This window comes from Hetaerina americana, unplaced genomic scaffold (genome assembly GCF_022747635.1).
Source record: "Hetaerina americana unplaced genomic scaffold, ioHetAmer1.1.p SCAF_17, whole genome shotgun sequence".
In the NCBI taxonomy this organism is placed as follows: Eukaryota; Metazoa; Arthropoda; class Insecta; order Odonata; family Calopterygidae; genus Hetaerina; species Hetaerina americana.
Window position 1 is genome coordinate 10198385 of NW_027286730.1, and position 13264 is coordinate 10211648.

General features: G+C 39.2%; 1 protein-coding gene across 1 annotated transcript in view; it reads left to right on the plus strand.

Moving 5' to 3' along the window:
- LOC139687164 (phospholipid-transporting ATPase IF-like) overlaps positions 1-13264 on the plus strand; it is a 49961-nt gene that overhangs the window by 13437 nt on the left and 23260 nt on the right. Inside the window, exons 10-13 of the mRNA XM_071584296.1 lie at positions 4706-4870; positions 6025-6257; positions 8933-9036; positions 9286-9458. Coding sequence (XP_071440397.1) covers positions 4706-4870; positions 6025-6257; positions 8933-9036; positions 9286-9458 — 675 coding nt within the window. The remainder of the gene's footprint in view (positions 1-4705; positions 4871-6024; positions 6258-8932; positions 9037-9285; positions 9459-13264) is intronic.

Below are 13264 nucleotides of genomic sequence, written 5' to 3' on the forward strand. Positions count from 1 at the left end.
AAACAGCCCCCTGACGCCATCTCTTGGCTAAAGAATCGGGGCGCTTGGCGACATATAAGACCCACGGATCTCAGGGTAAATTACATATCCTCGATAGCTCAAGTGGTTAAGAGCATCCGCCCGGCAAGTGGAAAGATCCGGTGTTCGAGTCCCGGTTGAGGAAATATTTTTACTCTTGTGATCCGTTCGATTCCGCCTTCCCCACCTCTATTGTGTTCGTCCTTTATACGTGTTCCTATCCCTTTTCCTTATATATGTTTCTGTATATATGAGTATTTATTCGCCGTTTGGCGGGATTTCGTGTTTGAATGTATATATATATATATATATATATATATATATATATATATATATATATATATATATGTGTGTGTGTGTGTGTGTGTGAATGTATATATATATATATATATATATATATATATATATATATACATATATATATATATATATATATATATATATATATAACGATTGTACGGAAAAACTCATACGAGCGGCACAATAATTGGCTGACACAACATAACACAAATAGAAAAGAATAGACACATATAAAAGAACACTTACACGTTAAATTGTTCGAGCTTTCGGCCCTCTCAGGGGCCTTCTTCAAGAGAGACTGAAAATATCTGATTGATATCTGAAAATGAAAATATCTGACTGATACTGAGACTGATATTTTCAGTCTCTCTTGAAGAAGGCCCCTGAGAGGGCCGAAAGCTCGAACAATTTACCGTGTAAGTGTTCTTTTATATGTGTCTATTCTTTTCTATTTGTGTTATGTTGTGACAGCCAATTATTATATATATATATATATATATATATATATATATATTCGTATTTATTTGCCGTTTGGCGGAATTTTGTGTTTGAATGTGTGTGTGTATATATATATACACACACACACATATATATATATATATATATATATATATATATATATATATATATATATATATATATATATATATATATACACACACACACATTCAAACACAAAATTCCGCCAAACGGCGAATAAATACTCATTTATATAGAAACAGATATAAGGAGAAGGGATAGGAACACACATAAAGGACAAACACAATAAAGGTGGGGAAGGCGGAATCAAACGGATCACAAGAGTAAAAGTATTTCCTTGACCGGGACTCGAAAACCGGATCTTTCCACTTGCCAGGCGGATGCTCTTAACCACCTAAGCTATTGAGGAAACGTAATTTACCCTGGTGCCAGAAACGTAATATCCCCCATGCCAGATAGATTGAAGGTTAGGAGCCAGACGAAAGGTAGTCCATGCAGCGCCTGTTCCTCAGTGAGACGGCTGCAAAGGCATCTGACCCCAGTGGGGCAGCCATTGATTGATGGTGTCACGTTAAAAACACTATTGAGGAAGGCAAATGGAAACCACTTCAATTATCATTTCCAGGATTAATATGATGGACACTACAGAGAATGTGTGTTCTGGCAACTATGGCTGCTTGGCCTAATCGGTTGTATGCCGTGCCAGGCAGCAGGGGAGGCAAGGCTTCTGCGGTCATTATCCTATGAAACCCTTGGAGAGGAAGACAAACAGCAGAAGGACAGAAGACGCAGGAGAAGAAGACCAAATTAGTTAGAATAGGAACGTGGAGTGTTAGGACAATGATGAGGACAGGGAAATTGGAGAATGTTAAGCGAGAGATAGAAAGGGGAAGTATAGATATTTTAGGTCGATAGGATATACGATCAGTTGTAGGACATAATCGAGTGTGCTGCTGCAGGAAAACATATGATAGTGATGGGAGATTGGAATGCAATGGTAGGCAAAGGAAGAGATGGTGATGAGGTGGGGGACTATGGTTTGGGCATGAGGAATGACCTCGGGGAGAAAGCAGTTGAGTTCTGAAGGAGACAGGGGTTAGTCATCACCAACACTTGGTTTAGACACCTCAAAAGACACAGGTATACATGGAAAATGCCAGGTGACTCAGAAGGTATCATTAAAATTATATTCTGGTTAGACACAGGTTTAAGAATAGTGTGATAAATTTGCACAGCTTCCCAGGAGCGGATGCGGACTCGGACCACAGTTTAGTTGTTACAAAACGTAGGGTGAGTTTCAAAAAGATAAGGCAGGGACGGCGGGTTAGGAAATGGAATGTAGAAGCATTAAATGGATTGAAAAGGAAGGTGTACCAGCAGGCTGTAGATAAATTAAGGAGAGCTGATAACTATCGAAGAAAAATGGGAATGTATCAAGAAAGGGTTATCGAAAGCCACAAGAGACACTATTGGAACCGTCAACGCAAAAAGGACTAGGAAACCATGGATCACAGATGAGATGATTACAAAGATGGATGAGCGGAGAAAGTGGAAGAATGTAAATACAGAGTTAGGCAAAATGAAGTACAAAGAATTGAACAATAAATTGAGGCGGGCAACAAAGAAAGCCAAAGAAGAATGGTGGAAGAAGCAGTGTAAGGATATGGAAAGTTTGCAGTGGGAGGGTGAAATCGGTGCACTGTACAGCAAAGTTAAATCTTTATCGAGAAGTAAACAAGGGAGCTCTATGCTAACAGTTAGAGATAAGGCAGGTAAGATAATAGTTGACACAGGAAAGATCCAAGAGAGATGGAAGGAATATATAGAAGAACTGTATAGTAAAGAACTTAGACCAACAAAGTTACACATAGAAAATGAAATTGACGTAGAGGAAGATAGCTTAGGCGGTCCAGGCATACTCGACAATGAGATGGAAAGGGCATTAAGGGAGATGAAACTAAATAAGGCCAAGGGGGTGGATAACATTCCCGTGAAACTATTGAAATGTTTAGGTAAATGTGGGAGGAAGAGGCTATATGGGCTCATTTGTAGTACCTATGAGGAAGGAATGTGGCTGAAAGACTTTGTGAGATCAGTGTCAGTTCCTATTCCAAAAAAGGTAAAGGCTACAACATGTGAGGACTACAGGACAATAAGTTTGATATCCCACGCAGCTAAAGTTGTTCTCAGGATCATAAACAAAAGGATAGAGAGTAGGGCAAATGATTACTTAGGGGATGATCAGTTTGGGTTTAGGAAGGGGAGAGGTACGCGTGATGCCGTAGCAGTAATGAGATTATTAATCGAGAGGAATATAGAAAACAAGCAGGAGGTACTTGCCTTTTTCGTAGATTTCAAAAAAGGGTTTGATAGTGTGAATTGGGCAAAACTAATGAGTATATTGCAGCAAATATGAACAGATTGGAGGGACAGGAGGCTAATCCTCAACCTGTACATGTCTCAGACTGCTCAGTTTCGAGTAGGGAACGGGGAGTCCAGAGGGTCAGTGTTGGGAAGAGGTGTAAGGCAGGGTTGCCCATTATCACCGTTGCTGTTCAACCTGTATGTAGAGGAAATGATTTAAGTGGCATGGTAAGAACTGGAGGCAGGCATGAAAGTGGGCGGGGAATTCATGAAATCAGTTAGGTTTGCTGATGACCAAGCTTTAGTTTGTCAGTCAGCCAAGGGGCTGCAAGCATTGCTGAGTGAATTGGAAATTCTGTGCGACAGGTATGGGATGAGAATCAATATTAATAAAACAAAGGTTATGCGATTCTCTAGAAAGAAAAAGGCTAAGCTTAACATTAAAATAGGAAGGCAAAAACTAGAGCAGGTAGAACAGTTTACATATCTCGGTAGTGTTTTGGACCAACACGGTCAAAATAGTAAGGACGTAAGGAGAAGAATTGCGCTTGGTAAAGAGGCTTTCACAAGGAGGAGGTAATTGATAAGAGGGACGTTGAGTAAGGATATTAAGAAAATACTCGTAAAAACTTTGATATGGAGCGTAGCTATGTACTGCACGGAAACGTGGTCATTGAAACAGGAGGATGGACGTAACCTGGAGGCTTTTGAAATGTGGGTGTGGAGAAGAATGATTAGGTGAAATAAACAGAGAAGAAAACAAATGAGGAAGTACTGGGTATGGTGGGTGAAGAAAGGGGTTTGTTGGGAGCAATCCTATGGAGGTAGGAAAAGTGGATGAAGAGGGTGTTGACCGGCAGTGGGATGTTGAAGCCTGGGATAGAGGGTAGAATGTTGGGCAAAAGAGGAAAGGGAAGGAACAGGATAGGGATGTTGGACCGGATGAATGGAGGAAGAAAGTACTCAGAGATGAAGAGGGATCTGATGTGGAGTAGGATGCTGGATTTTGTGTTTTGTTAGGAGTCACAAAATATTTATTAGGTGGCTGTCCATCCAAAACCTACCTTAACCGGTAGATAACCTAATAATATATATATATATATATATATATATATATATATATATATATATATATATATATAAATTTTAACCCAAACTTTTATGCAAATACCAATTACTACACTACCCAAATTATCTTGAATAATAGTATTTTTACCTTATAGTGAAATTTATATGTTTAGGCATTGCCTTTCAATATGGATGCTGAGAAATTCCATGATTAACTGAATAATCAATTACACAGGGTCTCTGGCCATTGATGCACTTACTGCAGAAAAGTAATATCTCAGTATTATCCCTATTCTCCACTCCTCATGCCTCTCCTCCACTCCGATAATCCATTCCTTATGTATTTCATTCTCTAAATTTTGATATACTGTCTCAAACACTATTTCATAATCAATTTGGTGCTTGACACATGAGAGGCATATTTTGAGTTATCTTCTTGCATCAGGAGGTAACATTAATATTCATGTGCTTGTAGGTCCAATATCTTTTTGCTGACCAAACAGGAACCCTGACAGAAAATTGTATGGAATTTCAACAATGCTCTATTAATGGGAAAGTTTACATGGAAAGAGAAGGAGAGTTGATAATGCTTCAACCAGATGGAATAGAAGAAAATGCAATTGGGCCAATAAATATGAGTGTAAGTATCATTAGACACATAGAGCAAAAATGTCTTATTACAGTCATTACAACACATGCAAAAAATATTAAATAGTGAGTTAGAATTGTATCTGAATACTATTATTTAAGTGGAAGAGTAATTTTCAGTCACCATTGGTTTTTTTTTCTAAATACATGTGATAAAAATTTTTATTGGCAAGACAAATATTCTAGGTTTCCAATGGCAGTATTGTTATTCAAGGAGACAGGTAATTCACAGAAGAGCCAAATTAAATCCATCCTTACACAATGCAATAACTCCTGTGATATTGACCATAATATTTTTAGAATTCATGCACTGCCTATGACACTCAATATCCAGCAAATCCTTAGTAACACATCTATTATCAAGACACATATATTACAGATTTATAGAGAAACATATTTTGAGCATTGCCTATGACCCAACACTTAAGGGAAATAAAGAATCTCCGTAAGCCTCCTATAGCATTACATTGGCTTTTGCTGACCATATGTTCATGTTAATGCAAAATCTCAATGCAGAATTTTGAGTCATCTCAATCTGCAGGTGAAGTGAGTATGTTTCACCCTACAACTGCTGCTACTGATGCAATCCTGGAGTGAAATTAATGGAACTTACACCATAGTACAAATGAAGCCATTAATATGGCATAAAATTAAATATTTACTAAATAATTATGCAAATAAACAAATTATAACAACTGCTCATATTTACTGAACATTCCTCATATAAACTATAAAATATAACACCTACTTTAAAAGGTTTCATTAAGCTTTAGTCAAGGATTGGATAAATTTTCAAAATATAATTATTTTGCAAATTGATATTCAATTTTCTCATTTCTGCCATACTCATTCCTGGCCAAACTTTATGTCATGAATTCAATAGATTTGTTCAAACATGAGCAAATTTGGAGGAATTTGGTCATTTAAAACTCGCGAATTTTAGGATGGGAAGTTCAGTTTACTTTACTCAATGAAAACCAAAAGTTGCAGGAATGAATAAAAAAATTCAATTTATTACTTTCTCTGAGTAACTTTTTTGTTCCTTTTCAAAGTACATATTTGTTCAAATAACAACCTCACATTTAGCAAGCAAATATGTCTACCAAAAAATAATTACTATCTAACCAAAATTTTTCATTTTTGTAGGTAGAAATTGAAGAATTTTTCATTGCCCTTGCACTATGCCATACAGTACAAGTAGAAAAAACAAAAACAGATGGTTATACCTCAACAAGTGACAGAGTAAGTTATAATAATGGAATTGAATTAGAGATTGTTAAGGATGAGGAGAAAGAAGATGTGGCAACAAGAGATCCAATGAACATTATCTACCAGGCATCCAGTCCAGATGAGAAGGCACTTCTGGAAGCAATTCGCAGGTGAAGTTTGTTAAATTTTCACTGTACTCCTTACATATTATTACTATTTCATAGTTTACCAATTAAGGTAGGTTTTGGATGAACATAAATTTAATATGCCTACATATCTCAGCCTTGCCCAACAAGACCACCTGACACCTCAGGTGATAATAATCCCTTCTTCCATTCTGCAGAAAACTTACCTCTCTTCGTTCCATCCATTATGCCTATCCAATTCCTACCCCTTGCTCACTTACCTACTGATCACTCCTCTATTACAGTAAACAACTTCCCCTACCCTATCAAAATACTCTGCATCCACGTATCTTGTCACCTTTGGAGTCCTCCCAATAGTCCTCTTTCCTCCTCCACCATACCTAGTACCTTCTCATTTGTCTTTCCTTTACATCCATTTTCACCTAGCATTCTCCATCTAATTCCTCACACTGCATTCTCCACCATCATCCTTTTGTCCAATTAATTTCCTGCCTTATTTTATCATTCAATTCTTTATACTTCCTTCATCCTAATTCTATACTTGCTTTCTTCAATTCTCATCCCTTGTGTATCTCCTTAATCATTATTTCTGTCATAAACATATTTATGTTTAAATCAGGCATGCTTTTAACTTGGTCAAAAATATATGCATAGGGTAAAAAATATTTCACTGCAAAATAAATGACAAAGAATTCAATCATAGTATATTAAAGAGTAGAGGGAGAAGTGTGGATAGATAGCTAAATGAGAAGGAACAGTAAATGGGAGTAGATTTGAACAAATCCTAGTCGTCATTTCCTCTCTGCTGGAGCATCCAAGGAAAACTGGGTTTGGATATAGCAGGAATTAAAGACTCTTACATTGATTGTATATTATGAGTATTTCATTAAATTGACCACTCATAATTTGCTTGCAATTTACAACTTTCTGCATATTTGTTTGCTTTTCTCAATACATATATTGTTGGATGTTATCGGAGGATCCCCAGGTCTTCATCAGCCATGTTAGCTGGACGTTTTTGAGCCAAGTGCAACCAACCAATTCTGTTCTTGAGACTGCAGGAATTTTAATTTACCTCACCTTCTTAGCACTGACACACATCAAAGTGAGGGGATTGGGATAAGGTGGTGGCTTACATACTGGCTTCACACCCAGAGGACCCAGCTTCCATTTCCCGTGGTGGCAGATATTTTTCAGTGGTATCCCGATCCCTACTTGAGGTACTTTGTGGAGGGCACATTGAGTGAGTAAGCTCTCCGTTGGATGGGACCTTAAGCTACAAACCCCTTGGTGCCTTTCATTAAGAGTAGGCTAATGCCAACGCCAGGTTTATCTCCCCCCCTTCATCCTTTCCTGTCCATCCCTAATGGCGTAAATGACATTAGCTGTCATCACCTCCCCTAAATACTACTACTACTACATCAAAGCAACTATATATGGAGTTTTGCCAGGATTATTCATGTGCACACCTGCCCAATAAATTGAGATTAAACAATAATTTCAAGAAAAACACCAAAAAGTTTACAAATATTATTATTTGAAAACATCGCCATTTATGAGTTGAAGGAGGAAGAAAAGCAAAATATTTTTCATCTAACTACAACTCACCCTATTTCCAATGTTATCATATTCATGATTTACATATCAAAACTGAAATGAATATAACAATCAATTATAATGCAGGCATCACGAATTGATAAATCATATCATCAGAGATCACAAATACTCTGGGGTGCACAGCAATATAGATGCTGAGGTTAACAAAGAAGAAAAGACAGCAACTAATGGCAAAGCAAAGGTGCAAAAACCTATAAAAATGTACAAAACCATTAAATACTGCAAACAAAAGCCAATTCATACCATGGGGTATCTTTAGAAATAATAATCATAATATTTAATTCATCCAAGAGAAATGGGGCACAGCATTAATACTGGCAAGTACTAAGGACATGTCAAGTACAAAGTTTACAAAAACAGAAAGTATTATAAATGTGGCCTCATGTATTCTTTGGCTATAAAAAAATGTATCTGAATGAGATATTTTCGAATGCATTTCTCAAAGACTGTTATTTTTTTGAAGAAACCTACCCATTAAGGTGGGGAAGTTCTTCCCACGCCTCTTTAATCATTTCCTTCACATATACATTGAACAGCACCGGTGATAATGGACAACCCTGCCTAACATCTTCTCCTAACACTGCCCATCAGGACTCTCCATTCCCCACTTGCACCTGAGTAGGAAAAAGGAGAGGATGTTAGGCAAACGAGGAAGGGGCAAAAATAGGATGAGGATGTTGGACGGGATGAAGAGAGGAAGGAAGTGCACAGAGATGAAGAGGGACTTGTGGAGTAAAATGCTGTATTATGTTTTGAATGGAGATATTACTTTGGTAAATGTGTCCATCCAAAACCTACCGAGTCTACACAATGTACACAAAGAAGCGAGATAGCACTAGTGAACAAAAATACAGGGAAATAGCTAGAAATGAAACTCACATGTATTTGGAATTTTCTGTCTCTCGAGAAATATTAAATAAAAAATGGCCATTAAAAATTCTGAATACGTGTTTTATACACTTGTGTGCGTTTCTCTGTGTTTTTGTTAGCTGGCACTATATCACCTCTTTCTTTAAATTATAATTCACAGCCATGAGACTTTACATCAAAATATATGTTTTTTGTATAATTTTATTATTTAGGCATGGAGTGGCTTATCTTGGAGAACAAGATGACATTCTCTATGTTAAAGTGAAGGACAGAGTGCGTATGTTTCTGAGACTTGAGGTTCTTGAGTTTTCTTCTGGTAAGACAACAATTTATTATTCATTGAAAATTTTATTCTGATATGGATATTTCCTAATGTAAATCCTATTTCTTTTTAATGTTATACAACTCTGTTAAAGCTCAACATGTAATTTCCATGAATGATGATTCTTCTCTTTCATAATTCTCTATCATTTTCACATCCCAACTATCTTAAGATGACCTTATGCAATCCATGCCGCCTGTATGACCTGGGTCACCTATAAATTCTAAGAGTATTTATTTTCAGAGCGCAGTAGGATGTCAATAGCTGTTGAAGAAGTCATTAATAATAATGGGCAACTTGAACCAGACAGTTCCTCAGTCCTGCTTTACTGTAAAGGAGCCGAAACAGTATTGGAAAAATTATCAGTCAATGGGCCAAAGAAGGAGACAATCAATCATATGACTGACTTTGCTCAAGTAAGTTTTTGGTAATGGCATATAAAAAACCAATGTAACCAATTACCACTCAATGGCCACACAAGCAGAGCATTGCCAGCTATAGGTAATTGACTTACATAATTGCCTCCCATGGAAAATAAATAAATTCTTTCTAAAGAAAAAGTAAAGTTTAGCATATCATTTACGAGGGCAAGGTGAACATTTCTTGGCCTGACATATAAATGGTGTTCCAATCAATGAAAATTTATGATTCCTATCTGGGTTTTATCATTAGTTTATAAGGTAAATTTCAACTTGTTCTCTCAAGTAGTTTGTTTACATGTATTGTTGCATTAGACATCTCTCCTGTTATTGGTTAAAAACAGAAAAACTTGCAATTTGTGCAGTCATAAAATTCTTTGTTTTGGATGGATTAACCCCTTAAGAAATCAATTGGAAGTTGACAAAAGTATAAAAGGACTCTTCACCTTAAGTATCAACTGTTAAAAAGCGGGAAGCTGAATTCCAATGTGGTCGCACATCCCTCGAAGATGACCCATGATTGAGATAGCAAAGGTCATGGGGATTTTGGAAGAAAGGGTACAAAACATCTTGCCCAAAGAATTAGGGATGCGAAAGCTTTGGAATTGCTGTGGAATTCCTGGTGTTGGTAGGTAACAATAACCATTACCTCCAAATAAAGGGCTGTGCCATGGGTAGCAGATTCAGCCCTTCATATGCAAACCTCCACCTCGGCGTCCTGGAAGAGAATTTCCTTTCCAACTATCCTCTGGAACCTCTCCTGTGGCTCCGATACATTGACGACATCTTTCTACTCTGGCCACACAGCATAGATTCCCTCAATTCCTTCATCTCCCAACTCAATGATTCCTCATCTCTGTCTTTCACCTTGACCATTTCATCCTCTCAGATTACCTTCCTCGATGTTAATATTTCCCTCAGTAACAACAAATTCCTTACCTCTGTTCACACCAAACCTACTAATAAGCAGCAATACCTTCATTACAGCAGTTGTCACCCCTCCCATACCAAGCGCTCCCTCCCTTACTCTCTTTCTATCCGCGGTCACCGCATTTGCAACCATCCCGAATCCCTTAACAAATACCTTAACAACCTTCACCAATCCCTCCTCCAACGAGGATACCCTGATTCTCTCCTCCATAAAAAAATACTTAAACATTCCTACACCCCCAAGCCTGCCTCAACCACAGACTCCCAGCCTCTCTCAATCTGTACTACCTACTTCCCAGGCATTCAGTCTCTCAAAGTCATCCTCAAAGACCTATTCCCCATCCTCAAAAATCACAACACTTCCTCCAACCTTCTCCCCAATTGCCCCTCTGTCACCTTCAAACGTCCCGCCAACCTAGCAGATATCCTCAAATCCACCAGGCCACTCTCAAAATCCCCTCACACCCCCAGAGCCATACCCACTCCATGTCATCGAGCAAGATGCAAAACCTGCCCTATTTTCACCACTCCACCCCACTCCATCCCACCATTTAACTCTCTCCCGCCCTTCCCCTATTCCTCTTGCACTTCCAAGAATGTTGTTTATCTTCTTACCTGTAAACTCTGCCCGTCCTTTTACATAGGCCAATGTTCCACACCACTTAACATTAGGATTAATAACCACCGCGCCTCGTGCAATCCCTCCTCCCCGTCCGCGGGTCTCCCCATCCCTAAACATGCTTCCCATCATAATGCCCCTTTCAACCAGTGTTACAATGTTTCCGTCCTAGCGTCCCTTCCCACATCCGATAACCCTATAGAATTAAAAACTCTTGAAATGGCATTCATTTACATCTGTATGGCCTATCAGCATCCGGGCCTCAATGTCGTTCACTGATGGGAGTGGCCTAAAATTGTTACTTTGTGGAAGCAAAGCATATCGGGGGGTGGACACTGTGTTTTTCCGAATGAGTTTTGGTGTACGTGGCCTTTGTTTTGACTCACGTGGTCTTTATCAATACTTTGTGGGTTGAAACATGAGTCTCGTATGTTGCAATAGTTGCGGTGAGCATGTTGTTCTATTTTCCGATTTTGTGTCAATTCCACCCCTTCCCTCTCCCTTTCCTCTCCCCAACCATTCCTTTCACCCCTCCTTCGCCTCCCGTTCTCCCCTTCCCCTGGCCCCCTTCCCTTCTCTCGCACCCCTCACCTCAACAATTCCAGCAGTCATTACTTCTATATCTTCAGAGGAAGAGGGATTGTTTCCGTCGAAATATCAAGAAAACACGTGTTAGTGTTCTTTTTTTGTGTTTCTATATTGTGTGTTACTGTGTATTGTAGGTTGTTGTCTTAAATAGATCATATTACATAACGGAGGTTGACAGACAACTCTCGGATTCGTCTGCATACCGGCAAATCCCCGAAGACCCAAACCCCGCACTTCAGAAGGAACTTATTGAATTTCTCGTGTCCAACGGGCCAAATGAGGGTCTATCTCCTTCAGACCTGGACCTCCTCTCCCCTCCCAACCCACGCACCCCTCATTTCTATATCCTTCCAAAGATTCACAAGCCTGGGAATCCCGGTCGTCCGATTTTATCCTCCCGTCACTCCCCAACTGAAAGAATCTCTGCATTTGTAGACCACTATCTCCAACCGATAGTCCATTCCCTACCGTCACACACCAAAGATTCTTACCATTTCCTGGAAAGGCTAAAATCAACCTCCCTCCCTCCAGATACCAAGATTATTATGGCCACTATAGAGGCAACATCCCTATACACATCGATTCCCCACTCAGAAGGTCTCTCCGCTCTCAAACATTACCTCTCCCAACGCCCTGAGCCACACATACCCAGCACAGATTTTCTCCTTAGTCTTTCCGAGTTCATCCTCACCCGCAACTCCTTTTCTTTTAACGATAAATTCTTCTTACAAATCAAGGGCTGTGCCATGGGCAGCAGGTTCAGCCCTTCCTATGCAAACCTCTTTCTTGGTCTCGCAGAGAAGAAATTCCTGTCAAAACAACCACTGAAACCTCTATTGTGGCTCAGATACATCGATGATATCTTCCTCCTCTGGCCACATGGTACCGATTCCCTGAAAGCTTTCATTTCCGACCTCAATGCTTCGTCCTCTGTCTCCTTCAGTTCTACTGTTTCCTCCTCCCAAATCACCTTCCTGGATGTAAATGTAACATTAAGAAACCAAACATTTCACACCTCTGTACATATTAAACCCACAAACAAACAGCAATACTTACACTACAATAGTTGCCACCCATATCACACAAAACGCTCCATTCCTTACTCCCTATCCATAAGAGGACACAGAATTTGCAGTGACCCTGATTCCCTTGATTATTTCCTTTCAAGTCTACACTGTTCCCTCCTCAAAAGAGGTTATCCCGAATCCCTCCTGAACAAAAGAATCCGAAAACATGCGTACACTCCCAAACCTTCCTCCACCGCGGAACCCCACCCTCTCTCAATTTGCACAACATACTTCCCGGGCTTAGAATATCTACGATCAATCCTAAAAGACCTCTGCCCTATCCTAAAAAATCATAATGCCACCGCCAACCTTTTTCCCAAATGCCCCTCAGTTACTTTCAAACGCCCCGCCAACCTATCCGATCTCCTCAAGTCAACAAATCCACTCCTTAAATCCCCAACCCGTCCTAAAACCACTCCAACACCATGCAATAAACCCAGATGCAAAACATGCCCTATTTTCAAAACCAAAATCCCATCCCTCTCCCACCCGCTTTTTAACTCTCTCCCACCAATTCCCTCCTCTACTTGCACATCTAGCAATGTAGTGTACCTTCTGGAGTGCCAACTTTGCCCTGCCTATTATATTGGGCAGTGCAC